Source organism: Callorhinus ursinus, unplaced genomic scaffold, assembly GCF_003265705.2.
Source record: "Callorhinus ursinus isolate GAN/ISIS: 27379988/994484 unplaced genomic scaffold, GSC_fseal_2.0 scaffold1, whole genome shotgun sequence".
NCBI lineage: Eukaryota > Metazoa > Chordata > Mammalia > Carnivora > Otariidae > Callorhinus > Callorhinus ursinus.
In genome coordinates this window covers 115,284,123-115,304,534 of record NW_027397063.1, presented here as the reverse complement: position 1 = coordinate 115,304,534, position 20,412 = coordinate 115,284,123, and the positions used below count along the sequence as shown (strand labels likewise).

At 34.8% G+C, this 20,412-nt stretch overlaps 1 protein-coding gene across 1 annotated transcript in view; it reads right to left on the bottom strand.

The window, feature by feature from the left end:
* STAG1 (STAG1 cohesin complex component) overlaps nucleotides 1-20,412 on the bottom strand; it is a 428,102-nt gene that overhangs the window by 282,385 nt on the left and 125,305 nt on the right. The window contains exons 2-3 of the mRNA XM_025881833.2: nucleotides 13,549-13,660; nucleotides 3,571-3,673 (exon numbers count right to left, since the gene is read on the bottom strand). Of these exons, the coding sequence (XP_025737618.1) occupies nucleotides 3,571-3,673; nucleotides 13,549-13,577 (132 nt within the window). The 5' untranslated portion in view covers nucleotides 13,578-13,660. The remainder of the gene's footprint in view (nucleotides 1-3,570; nucleotides 3,674-13,548; nucleotides 13,661-20,412) is intronic.

Genomic DNA, 20,412 nt, shown 5'->3' with positions numbered 1-20,412 from the left:
TCTAAGCAATCTTCAGAACAGATACTGGAGAACATGCAAATCTGATCATTCTGACAACTATACCTCTCAATACAAATTAATAGCTTGGCATTTTGGAATTCTTGATAGAAAGACTTTGGGAGTTTAAGATACGAGTTCAAACCCTAGCTAGGCCACTTGTATGCTGTGTGTGACTGTAGTCAAATTACCACTTCATACTTTTGTTTTCTATTTTGTAAACTACATATAAGACTATTTCATAGTACTGAAGTTACAATTAAATGACATAAATAGCATCAGCTTAGTGCAAAGCCAGGGTAGAAATTCAGGAAGTTGTGTTGTTTTCAAGATCAAGAAATGGGCTTGAGTCAGGTGGAAGTAAGTATAGATACCCATGAACTGGGTAGGTACATATGAAAATATGGACTAAAGTCTAACACAAGTCTCTAGAATGCACTATCCTATCCTGGCAAACTCTTCTTCAATTCTATAAACATGGGATGGAAATGTACTATTTACCTATTAGATTATGGAGTAGCAATTTTAGTAAAAACTAAATCATATTTCTGCCCACAGAAGAGCTAAATTTGGATATGCATACTCCTTTTCAATAAGAAAAGCAAAAATATTATAGGAATGCAGCTAGAGACACATCAAAATTAGACACGTTCTAAAGAATAACGTAATAGCTCGTTGAAGGGGTGATAAATTCTCTTTAGAAAAAAAAAGGCGTTCTTGAAGAGGGAAGCACTTAATCTAAATCTTATGAAGTTAAGAATTTCAGTTGGAGGAAAACAAATTGAAGTAAGTAATCATATAAGCAGTTCATTCTCCAACCTTCAAGCAAGTTTAGTCTTACTTCCAATTTGCACCTATAACTCCTGAATCCTAGTGAAAACAATGTAACTTGCCTATAGCCTCAGAAAAATCATACAGTGATAGTAAGGAGAACTAGAATAGTCTCCAGCATCCAAGTGTAAAACTCTTTCACTTTTCGCAGAATGCTTTCATAAGGAATATTCTACCACCAAATATTCTTTTTTTTTTTTTTAAGATTTTATTTATTTATTTGACAGAGAGAGACACAGTGAGAGCAGGAACACAAGCAGAGGGAGTGGGAGATGGAGAAGCAGGCTTCCCGCCGAGCAGGGAGCCCGATGCGGGTCTCGATCCCAGGACCCTGGAATCATGACCTGAGCTGAAGGCAGACGCTCAACGACTGAGCCACCCAGCCGCCCCTACCACCAAATATTCTAACAAAATTGAGAAGTATTATAAAGAGTGATTTTAATGTATGTTTTTCCTCCACAGTTTTTTCCTTTTAAATAAAGGTGGAATATATGAGTGTAGAGAAAATGGTAGAAGTCATCCCTCTAACTTTTTTTAAATTTAAGATTGTGCTAGAAAATTAATGGTTATGAAGATTCACTGAGGTTAATTAAAAACTGAGGCAAAGAAACATGAATAGAATAGCAATAATATAAAAAAAATTCGCAAGGACATATTTATAATAACTGGTTAATATTACCATTAACATTACCATCAATTGCAACAAGTGGATTTTATATGCATCATGATTCAAACCAACAAACTATACCTTAAAAATGATAATATTTATGAAATGATTATAAACTTTAAAGTTGTTATTTGGTGATATTTATACAATATTTGTATCTTGAGATATGATAATGATATTTATTGTTAAATAAAGATAAATCAAGTCCTGGGCAGAGGACCTAAATAGACATTTTTCCTAAGAAGACATACAGATGACCAACAGACACATGAAAAGATGATGAACATTAATAATCATCAAAGAAATGCAAATCAAAACCACAATAAGGTATCACATCACACGAGTTAGAACGTCCAGCATCAAAAAAAAAAAAACAAAACAAGTAACAAGTGCTAGCAAGGATGTGGAGAAAGGCAACTTTCATGTACTGTTAGTGGGAATGTAACTGGTACAGCTACTATGAAAACCAGTATGAAAGTTCCTCAAAAAATTAAAAATAGAAATGCCATATGACCTAGTAATTCCACTACTGGGTATTTACCCAAAGCAAATGAAGAGACTAATTCAAAAAGATCTATGCAGCCCTATGTTCACTGCAGCATTATTTAAAATAGCTAAGATACAGAAAAAAACTAAATTGTCCATTGATAGATAAATGGATACAGGAGACACACACACACACACACACACACACACACACACGTGTGCACGTGCATGCGCACACGCACACACACACACACACACGTTGGAATATTATTCAGCCATAAAGAAAACTGAAATCTTTCTATCTGTATGGCAAATGGATGGACATCCATACAACATGGATTGATTTATAGTGTATTATGCTAAGTAAAATAAGTTAGATGGAGAAAGACAAATACCATATGATTTCATTTATATGTGAAACCTAAAAAACAAAGAAGACAGAAAGAGATTCATAAATACAGGGAACAAAGTGGTGGCTGCCAAAGGGGCAGGGGGAGGCGTTGGGGGGGGTGGGTGAGCAAAATAAGTAAAGGGGATTAAGGGGTACAAACTTCCAGTTACAAACTAAATTAGTCACAAGGATAAAAACTACAGCTTAGGAAATACAGTCAATAATACTGTACTAACACTGTATGGTGAAAGGTAGTAATTACACTTATCATGGTGACCACTGCCTCATATACAGAATGGTCAAATCACTATGTTATACACCTGAAACTACTAAACATTATATGTCAACTATACTTCAATGATAAGAATTTTAAAGAAGAAAAAGCAAGCCTGTATCTTTTAGAAATGCATTCTGAAATAGTTACAGATGGAATGATGTCTACATAACTTAAAAATAAAATGGGAAGGAAATACGGGGTGGAGAAATGAAAGATTAGCCATGACTTGATAGCTGCTGTAGCTGGGTAATGGTTATATGGAGAGTTCATTATAGTATTATGCTTCTCACAAAAGGAGACTGAAATTTTTCATAATAAGAACTTTCATAAAATAGAAAAAAATTGCTAATACCAAAGCGTATCATAAAAACAAGTGCAGAACAGTACAGACCTTAACCCCTGACATGGTGAGTGATACTTTCTGAGAGCTTATGCTACCTTAAACTGAATGATGACTGGTGTACTCAAAAATATATAAAGATATCCTCTCAAAGTATGGATAGCCAGAGTTCTTCTAAACTTCTCAATCATGTATCAATGAGAATATATTGACACTGGGCCAAAATCCCAAACTAAATACTACCAAAATGCACACTTAAGAGCTCACAAGAAATCAGAGTTGCATCTAAAACTCAGGAAAGTCATAACTAACTACATCTCATTTCATATTAATCATCTTCTCCATGTCTTTATATGGATCATAATTTATTTACAAGTGAAGCATGGAGAGCAAAAAAGATACTAAAATCAAATTTGTTTTCTGATCACTGTCAATCCAATTCATGAAGCAAAGTTTCCAAGAATCTCTAATATGCCACCAAAATTTTTAAAAAGTATTAACAGAACTAGAATTAACATACAGCTTATATCAAGCCCCTTTACTCAGTAACCATTACAAGAACAAAGAAGTATAATACATACTGGAGGCCGACCAGGACGACCCCTTTTTCTTTTTCCTTTGATCTCTGTCTCTTCAAGTTCGCTGCCAGCATCAGAATGGGCAGTAGTTTCATTAGTTGAGTCCCTAGAAAATGTGATATATTATTTTAGCGAACAAATTAATTCATACATACAATGCAGTTCTGTTCCACTACTTTCCTTACCTCCTGGAATATGGCTGATAAGAAGTGTTTTTTCTTCCACTTCCAGAAAAAATTTTTAGGAAACTGAGTTATCCTTCCTGCCTGTATCACATAACATTAAGTGACATGAATCCCCAAACTGACAGATAAACAAAGAGAAGGAAATGACTTTGGAAATGGCAGTTGCTATACAAAATATAAATGAAAATTCAGTTGTAAAAAATGAATTCATCAATACAAAAAATTTAAGTCTTAGGAATTTTATTCATTTTTTAAAAATCATGAAAGTCAACAGTGTGCTAGTAAAAGTTTAACAACTGGCTCTTCAAAAAAATATGATTAAAAATGTTACTGATATAAAAGATATATAACAATTTACTGACAATAAAAAGATACACAATATTCTTATTGTAAATTCCATACAACTAATCAATTAACATAAAATGATAATTTTGCTATTCTTATATCCATACCTAACCTTTGGCTGCAAATGATGAACACACACAGTTTTGAAATGAAAGATCATTGATAATTTTGTTCACTTAATGAATAGGATACAAGTGAAATGACAAAGACATTTGTTAGAACTTCATTCATCAGTCAGTGGTGTGGGCAACTTCTTATTGAATCAGTAACAGTTCTCAAATACTAGAAGGATTAATATACTTCCTCATTATGAGAGGAAGTATATTATATATTATAATAGCTATAAACCTGATATACCTTTAAATTTAATCTGCATTATTAACAATAACTTCATCACTTTAGGTCTACAGACAAATGACAAAACAATAAATTGAGCCCTGATCTGTAGTGTTTACTGCTTTTCATAATGTAAATATTCCTACCACAATTTCAAACTGCCAAAGTGATATCAACAGACTTGAGAAGTAATGAACAGTAGTAGTGCACCACTAAAAAGTATTTCTACCATATAAATAGAATAGGTGTAAATAAAAAATTCAAAAACATAGAAAACAGTAACACATAAACTAATTAGAAAGTGGTGAGTTTTGGGCGCCTGGGTGGCTCAGTTGGTTAAGCGACTGCCTTCAGCTCAGGCCATGATCCTGGAGTCCAGGGATGGAGTCCCGTGTCGGGCTCCCTGCTCAGCAGGGAGTCTACTTCTCCCTCTGACCCTCCCCCCTCTCATGCTCTCTCTCTCTATCTCATTCTCTCTCTCAAATAAAATCTTAAAAAACAAAAAAAGAAAGTGGTGAGTTTTGAGGATTTGTTACTTTTATTTTTAATATGATTTATTTAAGTACATAAAATTAATATTTTATATTTTTATAATGACAATGTTAATTTAACTGGGTAACGAAATTCCTGGAAATTTAATATTCAGCTCTCCAGGACAGTACAGGCTGACTCTAGCACACCACTGAAAAGATATAGATAGTATGAACAACAACTTCTTCACTAAATGTTATGTTACTAACAGTATAAAGGATATGCATAAAACTGCAAATACAACAAAGGGAATACAGCAAAGGGGAGTCCAACACACAATCTATTATTTCTCCATCTCCTTCAATGAATGCTCTCACTATCATTTCCTCTTTGTGTCAATTGCATAAAGCTCAATTCTTCAGTGTCAGCTACTCTTCCCTTTATACCACACTCTCTGGGAGATCTCATCCAGTTGATGTATAACTTCTATCACTTCAATACATTATCAACAGACCTGATCACCCATTTCTCCAAAGAAGACATACAAATGGCAAACAGACACATGAAAATACGTTCATCATCATTAGCCATCAGGGAAATTCAAATCAAAACCACACTGAGATACCACCCAACACCAATCAGAATGGCTAAAATTAACAACTTAGGAAATAACAGATGTTGGAGAGGAAGCAGAGAAATGGGAACCCTCTTACACTGTTGATGTGAATGCAAACTGGTACAGCCACTTTGGAAAACAGTATGAAGGTTCTCAAAAAATTTAAAAATAGAACTACCCTATGACCCAGCAATTGCACTACTAGGTATTTACCAGAAGGATACAAAAATAGTGATTTGAAGGGGCACACACACTCCAATGTTTACAGCAGCAATCAATGTCCACAATAGCCAAAGTTTGGAAAGAGCCCCGATGTCCACTGACAGATGAATGGATAAAGAAGATATGGTACGTATATACATACAATGAAATCTTGCCATTTGCAACGACATGGATAGAACTAGAGGGTATTATGCTAAGCAAAATAATTAGTCAGGGAAAGACAACTACTATATGATTTCACTCATATGTGAAATTTAAGAAACAAAACAGAGGATCATAAGAGAAGGGAAGGAAAAATAAGATAAAAACAGAGAGGAAGGCAAACCATAAGAGACTCTTAACTCCAGGAAACAAACTGGGGTTGCTGGAGGGGAGGTGGGAGGTGGGATGGGGTAAGTGGGTGATGGGCATTAAGGAGAGCACATGATGTAATGAGCACTGGGTATTATATGCAACTGATGAATCACAAATTCTACCCCTGAAACTAATAATACACTATGTTAATTAAATTGAATTTAAATTTTAAAAAATTTTAAAAATAGACCTGGATCATCTATAATTCAAGATTTTTAAGTCACATGTAACATGCTTCTTTGAATGCCACATCAAATTCACCAAATACCACATATAAAAATTAAGTCCAACACTGACTTATTTCTAGCTCTCTGCTCATGGCAATATAATTAATTGATTTATTTAGTTAATGCATGAGTGTACTTTAAGTTGTTATGCAAATTTATCATGGTCACAGTTATCCTGTCTTACTCATATTCCTAGAATCGTATCAATCTTCCTCTTGTGCCATTAGCTAGCAAGTGCTCCCAAGTTATCCTCCATATAATTCTCCAATTCTTTCCATGATGAGTACAATAATCACCACTCCCTGAATTAATCTCAACTTATCTATTTCTATTTCCCTCATGCAAGGCATTCTATATGACATATTGCCAGTAACATTCTTAACATCATATATTTCCTTACTTGCAAATCTTCAAAGGTGAGCTGGTATTTAAAACTGTAAACAGAAAAAAGATTTCTGAGGAAGATGGCACAGGAGGATCCTAGGCTCACATCAACCCACAGATACACTAGATAACACCAACATCAAGATTATATAACCCAGAAAACAACCAAAAGACTGTCACCAACAGACTCCCCACAGGTAAGTGTAGAGAAAAGGCCACATCAAAGAGGGGAGGAAGGACAAAGACTTGTTGGGAGCCATACAGACCCACAGGACTGTCCTTGAGAGGGCAGGAAAAGCCAAAGGCAGAGACAGGAGAGTAGAAGAGACACCACACCAGGCACACCAGGCACCCCATGCATGGAGGACCCCCACTAGGAAGATTAATCACCATAACATTTGGCTTTAAAAACCAGAGGAGCTTAACTTTGCAAGTTAAGCTGGGGCTTAACACCAGGAACTTTAAAAAAATCAGCAGGCTGCCTCTGGGAGAGCTAGAGGGCAATAGAAAACAGAGTCCCTGTCCTTTAAAAAAAAAAAAAAAAAGGCATGAAATAGCATAACAAATAGCATAACATACAGCCCCAGGGAGATACAGAACAGAAGCAGCAGTCTGAAAAACGACTTGGGTTATGGGAGGGAGATTTGTTTACTAATCTCAGAACATATGCTGGAGGAGTAGGGATCTTTGGGAGACTTCTCCAAGAACAAAAGAGCTGGCAAGTGTCATTTCCCTCCCCATCACTCAGCCTAGATACATGGACACATACAGAACCAGTACAAACACACTCTCCATCTAGCTTGCTAAAACAGCTCTCTCACCCTCATGCTTTCCTGTGGACCCACCCCCTCCAGCCCTGCCTCCACAGGAGTCTATCCAAAGCTGTGCCACAGGCAGGGAAATGTGCAAGCAGTCCCAACAGGGACTAACATGACGCCTGCCCTGGGTAAAGGGGAAGAAAACCAACATACCAGTTTGACTGCAGTCCAGGCAATGGGCTGGAGGTAGACAGCTGGTCTGACGCAGGCACTCCCCACCAATGAAAGCTTCTCATGGGTCAACACAGGGAGAGTACCCTGCAGTTTGGTGCTACCGCAGCTCTGGCAAATGCCTGTCCTGACCTAACTAAATCCCAAGGCCACCCAGACAGGCACACTAATAACAAAGAACCAAACCCTGCCCACAACAGGCAGAAAGAGCCATTACAGAGGACCAGACTGAAGGCAAATGCAACTCAGCCACAAAAGCAAGCTGCATAAAACACTCACAGGAGACACCCCTGAAACCAAAGGTTTGGGTGAATAGGGGACACTGTACCGTAGGGAACTCAATAGGAGGAGATGTAGCTGACTTTCCTAAAACATAGAGACAAAACATAAGACACAGAGAGTTAGCAAAAATGAGGAAACAGAGGAATATGACCCAAATAAAAGAACAGGACAAAAATCACAGCTAGAGACCTAAAATGAAATGGAGGTAATATGCCTGAGAGAAGATTTAAAGTAATAGTCATAAAGATACTCACTGGATTTGGAAAAAGAGTAGAGGACCTCAAAGAGAGCCTTAACAAAGAGATAGAAAATATAAAAAATATAAAAGAAGAACCAATCAGAGATGAAGAACTCAATAATTGAAATTAAAAATACACTAGAGGGAATAAACAGTAGACTAGAGGAAGCAAATGTATCAGCAAACCAGAGGACAGACTAACGAAAAGCAATGAAGCTGAACAGGAGAGAGAGAATAATAATAATAATAATGATAATAAATGGAAACAGACTCAAGCAGGATTCCTGGATGGCTCAGTTGGTTAAGCATCTGCCTTCAGCTCAGGTCATGATCCTGAGGTCCTGGGATAGAGTCCAGCATCACGCTCCTTGCTCAGCAGGGAGCCTGCTTCTCCCTCTGCCTGCCGCTCCCCCTGCTTGTGTGCTCTCACTCTCTCTCTAACAAATAAATAAATAAAATCTTAAAAAAAAAAAAAGACATAAGGAACTCAGTGATACCAATAAGCATAACATTTGCATTATAGGGATCCCAGAAAAAGAAAGGAGAGAAAAGGGGGAATAAAATTCATCTGAAAAAATAATAGCAAAAGCTTCCTGAATCTGGGGAAGGAAACAAAAATCCACATCCAGGAGGTACAGAGGGCTCCACAAAAAATCAACCCAAGGAGGTGCCCACCAAGACACATAGTAATTAAAATGGTAAAAAGTAGTGAAAAAGAGAGCATTTTAAAAGCAGCAAGAGAAAAGGAAATAATTACATACAAGGAAAACCCCATCAGGCAATCGGCTGATTTTTCAGCAGAAACTTTGCAGACCAAAAGAGAGTAGCACAATATAGTGTGCCACTGAAAGGAAGTGCTGAAGGGAAAAGACCTGCAATCAAGAATACTCGATCCAGCAAGGCTATCATTGAGAATAAAAGATATAAAGAGTTTCCTAGACACACAAAAGTTAAAGTAGTTCATGACGACTACACCAGCCTTACAAGAAATGTTAAAGGGGACTTTTTGAATGGAAAGGAAATACCATAAAGCAAGAGTAATAAAAGTAGGAAGCAGTAAAATAAGTATGTCTATAAAAATCAGTCAAGGGATTCACAAAGCATTGAATCACTATATTTTACCCTGAAACTACTATAACAATGTATATTCATTATACCGGAATGAAAGTTTTTACAAAACTTTTTAAAAAATAAAATTAAAATTATAAATAATATTAATCTAGTCCAGGGCTACACAGTAAATATATTAGGCTCGGGGGTCTTAAAGTCTGTCTACTATTCAACTCTACCATCATAGCCTGAATGCAGCCATATATAATATGTAAGTGAATGGACATGCCTATAGTCCAATAATATTCAGAAAAGCAGGAATCTGAGCCACTAGTAGTAGTCAATTCCTGATCTAGTTCGTCTTATTCATCTCCACTAAAGAATAATAAATCATACTGCATTTTTCCTCAATTTAGACCAAACAGAGTATGTTTACATATACTGTGTGCTATTTATATACATTATCTACAATAAACATGAACAAAAACCTCATAAGAAAACATATTATATCAATACAAACAAACAAATGAAAGATCTGAAAATGTGATAATCTTGTCCATAGTCACATACCTATTAAGTGGCACAGTCCACTTAGATCTCAAGGTAAACCTGAATTCTCTATCTCAAATACTATGTTTTATTTTTCTCTTGTGTGGACAGAATCTACTAGTGCTTTTGATGCTTTAAATCAGAAAGCAACTATAGGAACATGTTTGTTTTAGCATATAATATGTAACCCATTCATGAAAATAATTTATCCTTGAGCACTACACTTTACTGATAAAAGAGAAAGGTCCAATTTATTTTCTAATTCTGCCAACTGCAGCCAGTTTAAAAGGTGATGGCTATTACCAACAAATTACTAATACATTCCAATTAGTATATGTATGTGTGTTTATTAGAATATACAAGAATACATATATAATCTTTTTTACTTCAAGCAATAGAGAGGATATAAGAATACAAGGAAGAGTTTCATATTACCACACCCTCCCTAACTCTGAATCCCAATCTGAAGAATAACAGTTTGACCACTACCCTCCCATAATTATTTATATTTATACATATCAAAATATGATTTATTTACTTACTTTATTGTTTTACTTTCTTCTTCTATTTCAGTTTTAAATTTTTTAATTAATAGGAATCTTCCATACAAGTACATAGAATTCCAGAATAGTAATCTTCATAATACATATGAAATTTATTTAATTACTTCCCTATCAGTGAGCACTTAAGATTGTCTCTAGCTTTAAACTATTAAAGAGCTAAAACAATTGTCCTTGTACAGTAACTCTTATTACATAGTAACAAACTTCTCTCTAGAACAGACACAGAATGCTTGATCAAAAATTCAAACTTTGACCAACTGCTACAAAAAAAAACTACAAAAACCCTGCCAATGGCTAATGTTCACATTTATAATACTACTAGACAGAAGTTAAGAGAATGGAAGAACCAAATCAAATCTTATAAGAATGAATTTTTATTCCCTAAACTCTCTAAATTCTGTCTATCTCTCTCCATTTGCACTGTAATCACTCCAGTATACAATATTCTCCTCCTAATAGGTCTCCTTGCTTCTACTGTTGCCCCTCCCAAATAATCACTATACTACTCTGAGAGTGATTTTCTAAATCTCTCCCATGCATCTCTTCCATTCTTAAAATCCTAAAGTGACTTCTTACTGTCCCTATGAAGAAAAACTCAAAATTCCTAATATCATTTAAGCAGGTCCCTGTATGATATAGCCCCACTCTACTCACAAGCCTTAATCTCATGTCACTCTCCATCCCCAACCCTGAAAAAAGAAAAAAGAGGTAGAACAGTTTTATTTCAGTCTCTCAAATATACCATGATTCCTCCTAACTCAGGGTCTCTGTATATGCCATTCCTTCAACCTGAAATTAATACCCTATCTCTTCTTCTTTCCAAACCTTTCCTCTGCTTCAGAGTTAAGCTCAACTGTCTTTTCCATAGAAAAGTAGACTAAATCAAGGCATGTGGTAAAATTCTCACAAAATTCTCTAATGTACCTTCCTAGCACCCATAATGGCAGATCTATGTATTTGTGATTATTTCATTAATACCTATTTATATAAGCTTCACGACAACATGGACTGAATCTCTACTACATGCTCTTTCGCCCCAGAACCTAACATATCTTCAGATACTATACTATGTAGCAGAATATAAAAATATGTGGTAACTGATAATATTTTACAATGCCTAACAGTTAACACCACTAAGATGACAAATTCATCAGTGATAATAATATCTAAGTAAGCTAAGAAATAACAAGGTCACAAAAAAATTAAAAAGAAAGGTCACTCACTAGAATTACCTTTCTTGTGTCTACTTATAATAATCATTACTGAACTAAACATTAAGAACTGATGGGTCAAAATATTTTTGTTTTTGAGGAGACTGTAGAGAATTAATTTCTTTTCTCCCTCTTTTTTTGAAGTAGGCTCCACGCCCAGCATGGAGCCCAACATGGGGCTAGGACTCTCAACCCTGAGATCAAGAACTGAGATCAAGAGTCAGACACTCAACCAACTGAGCCACCCAGGTACACTGAGATCAATTTCTAATATACTGTCTTCACTTTATAAATGACGGAAACTGAAGTTTACAAATAGTGAGAAATGTATTTCCTTTCATTACAATGCAGACATGGTATTGCTGGCTGGCTGCATTAAAGAAGGTAACATATGCTGCTAAAATATATGTCAAAATCCTCAGAGAACTGTATGCCCCCAATAAATGTTCCTTAGATCTCAACTGACCAAGAGTACAATCTCCCACTGACACATGGAGAGCAAAATTCATTTACCCACCTAACAGATCACCACTATCTACTACCCATAATCATAATACAGGTTTACATTTTAATGAAAAAAATTCAGTTACCAAAAAATGATGTTAAATACTATTGTGTCGATGTAACTTCTCTTTAAATACAACATGTATTTAAATACAACCTCTGTTCCGTATTTAATCAAAGACATACTTCTAATGGGCCTATCAAATACCTAATAATATAAGATAAAAAAGTGCAGTTTAGGCAGAAACAAGGGTTATAAAACATTATGTTAAGTATGGTGCTAGAAGAAAAGCAAAGAACATTACAGGACCACAGGAGGAAACCTACCCCAACTTTGAGGGAAAAGAAAAGTTTTGCTGGAGGCATGACACATCAGCTAACACCTATAGGATTAGTGAGCATGCCAGGTAAGAGCAGGACTGCTGGCAGGACAAAGATTAAAAAAAAAAAGAAAGAAAGAAAATATTATGCGGACACCCCCAAAATTCTTTAAGTTAAGAAGTATTAAGATACATGAGTTAAGTAATTAGAAAGGGCTTACATTTTATCTTCTATATTTGGGGGAAAAAAGGAGGATAGGTATTGATAGTTTTTCAAGCAGGTCAAGAAATTCAGACAGTTTTTTTGTTTTAGATACCTGAAGGAAAAACACAAGGCCAGGAAACCAATTAAAAGGTGTCTGCAATCTCTTGGGAAAGAGGTATATAAATGAACTGGGGCAATAAAAATATAAATAATTCCATAAACTGTTGATCACTTTCATTGTATCTAAACCACTGTTCTCATGCAGGATCACAGTATGCCGAGTCCTAATTTGCATCTTGATGAAACCTACAAAAGGGAAAGTATCTGCTACTACACTGTTTGTATTTCCCAAAGAATACAAAATAAGACCCAATTCTAGATCCATCCTACAACTCCAACAAATCTAATGAGATGCTACCAGAAATGCCAATGCAACCAGAATGGCCCAAAAATCACAATCTCAGGAAAAGAAGGTGGGGGAAGTGGGAGGGTGTATGTTGGAGAAACAGTATGACATAGGATAGGAGTTTATAAACTTCTGTAAATGGCCCAACAAAATATTTACACTTTGCAGGCAATTCATTCTCTATAACAACTTGTAGCACAAAAGCAGTCAATTTGTGAAAGAATAAAAATGGCTCTGTACCAATAACACTTTATTTATAAAAAACAAGCAGCATGCCAGATTTGGTCTATTTGGTCTATGGGTCTATGGGTCACAGTGTGCTGACCCCTGATAAGGAGAGTAACATCTTCGCTCAATACCACAAAAATATTGATATTACGATAGCAAGGGCCATGCACAGATATAGTAATTATACAATCTAACAGTTGTTTGATTTCAGACATTCTGCTCAACTATCAGAAAACCTATGCATTTCATACACAAAAAGGTCATTTAAAAAAAAATAAGAAAACTGTAATACTTACTGTAACACTGGTAGCTCTGAAGTAATCATTGCTGAAGAGGTTTTTCCACAATGCAGCAAAAGAATCAAGTGCTGTACAACTCAAAACCTTTTAAATAACCTCAAAGTCAATCCTGTTAATTAAAAAAAAAGACAATTATTTTATTTCCAGCTTTACTGAGGTATAATTGACAAAGTTGTACGATATTTAAAGCATACGTGATGATTTGATACATGTATACATTGTGAAAGACTTCTCCCCATCAAATTAATTAACATACCCATCACTTCACAAATGAAGGTGGGAATATTGCCATACACCTTACAGAAATAAAACGATTATTAGAATGGACAGTTGTATGCCAATAAATTACATAACCCACTATTAAATGAACAAATTCCTAGAAACACACAAATTGCCAAAGCTGGCTCAAGAAAAATAGAAAATCTGAACAGATGATACTGAAGTAAAAATCCTAAAAACAAAAACAGAAACAAAAACGTAGCAAACAGAATCCAACTACATATTGAATGTAATATATGCTATGGTCAAGTGGGATTTATTCCTGGAATACAAGAATGGTTCAACTTAAAAACACTGGTCAATTTAATACATTAATGGAAAGAAAGAAAAATGAACTACATGATGATCTCAAATTACGACAGAAAGCATCTGGCAAAATCTCAAGGGAAACCAAAAAGCCAAATACTCTTTCATAATAAAAACATTTTAAAAACTAAAAAGGAAACTTTCTTAATATGATAAAGGGCCCTTATGAAGACTACATAGGTAGTTTCATCCATCGTGAAAGACTAAAATAAAAGCTTCCCCCCCCCAAAATCAGGAAGAAAACAATAATGTCCATTTTCACCACGCCTTTAAAATGACCACTATATGTTCTAGCAAGAGACAAGAGACAATTAGGCAAGAAAGAGTTACAAATTACATCCAAACAGAAAAGAATTAAGTTATCTCCATTCAGAGATGACGTAATAGTTTATATACAGAAAATCTCAGAGAATCAACAGCAACAAACTACTAGTAAAGAAAAGTTGCAGGGTGCAAATAACATATAAAAATCAATAGTTTATTAGAATTAATAAACATATCAGTGGTGCAGGATACAAAAAGTAATACAAAAAGTTTGGTTGTGTTTTTGTACACTATGAATGAACAAATCAAGAAGGAAATAAAGGAAAAATTTCCATTTGTAATACTATCAGAAAGAATAAAATAATTAAGAATAAACAACCAGGGCACCTGGGTGGTTCAGTCAGTTAAGCGTCTGCCTTTGGCTCAGGTCATGATCTCAAGGTCCTGGGATCAAGTCCCACATCCGGCTCCCTGCTCAGCAAGGAGTCTGCTTTTCCCTCTCCTTCTGTCCCTTCCCCTACTCTGTCTCTCATTCTCTCAACTAAATAAATAATCTTAAAAAAAAAAAGTTTAAAAACATAGTAATAAAAAAATAAACAACCAGGGTGAAAGACCTGTACACTGAAAACTACAAAACACTGCTGAAAGAAATGAAAGAAGACACCAGTAAATGGAAAGACACCTACTGTTCATGAATAGGAAACCTTATTGTTAAGAGGTCAACACTATCTAAAACAATATACAGACTCAATGCAATTGCTATCAATATCCCAATTACATTTCTGCAGAAATAGAAAATTCCACCCAAAATTTGTACGGAATCTCAAGAGAGAGACTCTTAAAAGCCAAAACAATACTGAAAATGAAGACCAAATACTTCCTGATTTCAAAACTTACCACAAAGTGACAATAATCAAGACTATGTTTCTGGCATAAAGTCAAACAAAGAACAATGGAAAAGATCCCAGAAATAAACCCTCACATATACTGTCAAATGAATCTTCAAAAGGATGCCAAGACCATGCAACATGGAAAGGACAGTCTTTTCAACAAATGATACTAGGAAGAGTAGACATTCACATACAAAAGAATGGAGCTGTACCCTGACCATACACCATATATAAAAATTAACTCAAAACAGATCAAATATCTAAATGTAAGAGCAAAACTATTAAACTCTTTTCTATGTGGAATCAATTTCTTACATATGACACCAAAAGCATAGGCAGCAAGAGAAAAAATAGATAAGATGGACTTTATCAAAATCAGAAACTTGTGCGGGCACCTGGGTGGCTCGGTCAGTTGAGCGTCCAGCTCTTGGTTTCGGTCCAGGTCCTGATCTCATGGGTCATGGGATCAAGCCCCCAGTAGGCTCTGCACTCAGTGAGGAGTCTACCTGGGATTCTCTCTCCTTTCTCTCTGCCCCTCCCCCACTCACAAGTGCACTCGTGCTCTCTCTAATAAATGTTAAAAAAAAATCAGAAACTTCTGTGCATCCAAGGACACTATCAAGAGAGTAAAAAAGAAAGCAAAGGAGAGGTGCCCAGTGGCACAGTCGATTAAAGCCTCTGACTCTTCCTTTCAGCTCAGGTTGTGATCTCGGGGTTGTGTGTGAGTTTAGAATGACTAAAATTAAAAAGACTATTTCAAGTGTTGGTGTGGAGACAGAACAACAGGAAATTTCACGTATGGCTAAAGGGAATGAAAAATAGCATATACTCTTTCGAAAAAAGGTTGGCAGTTCCTTAAAAAATTATATGTACATTAACCATGACTGAGCAATGTCTCTCCCAGGTATTTGTCCAAGTGAAAAGAAAGCTTACATTCATACAAAAACATATATTGAAATGTTTATAAGCAGCTTTATTCATAATTCCCCAAAACTGGAAACATCCCCCAAAATGGCCTAAAGCAAATGACTGGTACATCCATACAATGAAATACTATCAAACATTAAAAGGAAGACTGCTACTGATTGATACATGCCACAATACTGATGAATCTCAAGTGCATAGACTATATACATACTATATAATTCCATTTATGAGATATTATGAAAAAGTACAAAGACAAAGAACAGATCAGTGGTTGTTAGAGGTTGGGGGGAGAAGAGGACTGCCTAAAAAGAAATAGCATAATAGAAACTGGGGGTATATGCTGCAGGCAAATTAAAACTTTTCTTTGAAATCCAACCAGAATTTTTTGTAGAAATTACTGAAATAATTCTCAAATAGGAAAAGGAAAATGAACGATAAGAACCAAAACAATCTGGAAAAAGAACAAAGTCAGAAGATTCATATTACCTAATTCTTATAAACATATAAGCTTCCAAAACTTTATGTAAGAAACACAAAAATGGAATGTTTTACATATTACCATGCAACTTGTATTTTTCACTCAGGAAAGCATTGTGGACATTCTACCTCATTTGTTTTACTGTTTCTTAATACGTATACGCTTTAAAGTGATCATTTAAAAGTATTTTAAAAAAGTATTTAAACCATTCTTTAGTGAAAATTTAGCATGTCTCTTATTTTTTACTACTGTATACAATGCTCTCATCTATCCTTCCTCAACTACACAAACATATTTGTAGGACAGATTCCTTGTGATGAACATTTATAAAACATTCATATAATTTTTTACTGCCAAATTTCTCCCTAAAAATACTGTGCCAATACACACTCCTCTTACCAGTATATGTTGAATTAGTTAAATATAAAAATATACTCACTATATCTTTACACTATTTAAAGTATTACAGTTTTAGCTTTATACCAATACATCTTTAAAGGTAAAACACATCAGGACACCCTTCCTGCTCTAGCCTGTAACCACCTTGCTTTGAAAAGAAAGTCCACAGCAGGCTTTTAGATCATATACCAAGATGTCTAATGATGATTTGGGGACATTTGCAAGATTTTGAAATTTTCAATTCATGGATACTTTACTTAAGAAAAATAATCTGGTGCATTCTTATTCTCTACTCACTCTTTTCATTGAGTGTCTTATTTTACTGAGCACATCCAACTTTGTCTTAAAAATCTGTACATTTTGCCTATGTATTCTGTACAGCTTTAGAAATATTCCCCAGTGGAGAAGATATAAATAAATGATGAGTTCCAGTCTTTCCCTTAACATTATGCCAACCCTTAATCTAATTATTTTGTTCTAACCATAGCTTTAAAAACTTTATTTATACTTAGCATTTTTCAGAAGCCATCCTAACATTATTCCTATGTTCTATCAATTTTATAAATCCTCCTTGACCACATATGAATCTATTCTGTTTTTATAGGTCATCTTCCTTAAACTGCTATTGCTCTGTAACCACTTGGATATCCTTTTTTTCTTAATATTGAGAACACCAACATTAATTAAATAAGTATCTACTGAATACTGCCTACATGCTAGGCATTGTGTTAATTTTTATTTTCAAGAATGAAAATTCCCCATTTTTTCAGAGTTAGCCTGGTTTTGAAGATACTCTGCATAAAAGAACTTCCCTTCCTCCTTCCCCCACCCCCACCTCTCTCTGGAAGTTTTTCTAATATCAAGTACATTTCCCATGATGAGGAATTTCTACACTGACCTGATTACTTCTTCTTCCATTTCTCCAATCAGTTCTCACTCTCAAAATAAAGTGCAAAAGAGTTGTTTCCCTCATTTTGTAAAAATTCTAAGAGATTTTAATTAAATTTTTAAATTAAATTAAAAAAAATTTTTTTAATGGCAAAACTAGGAAATATCAGGCAGAAGATCAGTTAAGGACATAGGTAAACTCAGTAACTTCACCAATCAACTGGGTATAATTGACATTATCTTCAGACTACTTCATCTATTAACAGGAGAATTCACATTCTTCTCAACTTCACTTAGAGCACTGATCAGACAGACCGTATTATGAGCCATTAACAAATTTGAAAGAATAAAAATCATAGTGTATGCTTCACACTACAATGAGATTAGAGATCATCACCAGAAAGAAAGCTGAACAATCCCAAAACATTTGGAGATCAAACACAAGTCAAAGAAATTTCAACAGAAATTTTAAAATATTTTGAGCTAAATGAATATTAAAATACAACTTAATGAAATTTACAGGTGCAGCAAAAGCAGTGCTTAGAGAAAAATTTATAGCATTGAATGCATACAATAGAAAAGAAAAAATCTAAAATCAATCATTGAATAAGCTTTCGTCCTAGGAAACTAGAAAAAGCAAAAGCAAGCAGAAGAAAAATAACAATTAGGGCAGAAATCAAAGAAGGTGAAAACAGTAAATCAACAATGAAAATAACTGAAATCAGAAGTTTTTTCAAAAAGATAAAAAAAATCAATAACCTCTAGGCAGGCTAATTAAGAAAAAAAGGAGACAAGACACAAATTACTAAAATGAGAAATCAAAGAAGAAATACCATTACAGAATCTCATGACATTAAAAAAAAAAAGGTATACTGTGAACTATTCCCACAAATTTTATTAACTTAGATGAAACAGATGAATTCCCTGAAAGACACTACCTGCAAAAAATCTGAATAGTCCTATTTATTTAAGAAGCCGAATTAATAATAGCCTTCAAAGACAAAGAAACACCAGACCCAGATGGGTTCACTAATGAATCCTACCAAACATCTAGGGAAGAAGTTACACAAATTCTGTACAATATCTTCCAGAAGATATAAGTGAGAAGAGGAAATACTTCCTAATTCATCCTATAAGGACATTATCCTAATACCAAAACCAGACAAAGACATTACAAGAAAACTGCAGGGCAGTACCTCTCACAAAGAAGTAAAAATCCTCAGCAAAATATCAGTCAATCAAGAATTTTAAATGTATTAAAAGAATTGTACACCACAACTAAGTGGGATTTACCCCAGGTATGCACAATTACTAACATATGAAAATCAAACAATGTAACCTATCACACATCAAGAGCCAAAGAAGAAAAATCACATGGTGGTATCAATAAATGAACAGAAAGCATTTTCACAAAATCCAACACACATCTGTGATTTTAATAAAAACTCTCAGCAAGTAAAATAGAGAGCTTCTTCAACTTGATAAAGAACATCTATAAAAATCCTACAGCTAACAACCTACATAACTGTGAGAAACTAGAAATTTTCCCACTAAGAACAGGAACAAAACAAGAACTCCCTCTTACCATTCCTTTTCAGCACTATCCTGAAGTCCAAGCAAATGCATTAAGACAAGAAAAGGAAATAAAAGGTATACAGACTGGGAAAGAAAAAATCAAGCTTTCCTTGTACACAGATTACACAACTGTCTATGCAGAAAATCTGAAAGAACAGGCCCCCCACCCCCCTGGAACTAATAAGCAATTACAGTAGGGATGAGGGATATAAGGTTAATGCATAAAATACCTTTTATATAAGCAAACAATGAATAATTGGAATTTGAAATTAACACAATGACATTTACCTTGGCACTAAAAAAAAAGAGAAAACAGGTACAAATCCAACAAAATATGCACAAGACCTATATAAGGAAAACTCTAAAACTATGACAAACAACATCCAAGAACTAAATAAATGGATACCTATTTCACATTCCCAGATAAGAAGACTCGATATTGTCAAGACATCAACCCTTCCCAAACTGGTCTATAGATGCAACACAATCCCAATCAAAATCCCAGCAAATTATTTTGTGTATATCACAAACTAATGTTAAAGTTTACAGGGAAGGCAAAAAGACCCAGAATAATCAACACAGTATTAAGAGAGAAGAACAAAGTTGGAAGAATGACACTACCCAACTTACTATAAAACTATAGTAATCAAGACTGTACCAAAAAACTAAACAGATCAATAGAACAGAATAGAGACTGGAAATAAACCTTCACAAATACAGTCAACTGACCTTTGACAAAGGAGCAAAGACAATACCATGGATAAAAGATAGTCTTTTCAACATATGGAACGAGACACCAATATGCAAAAAACAAAAAATGAAAACCAAAAACAAAACAAAAACCCTTAAACACAG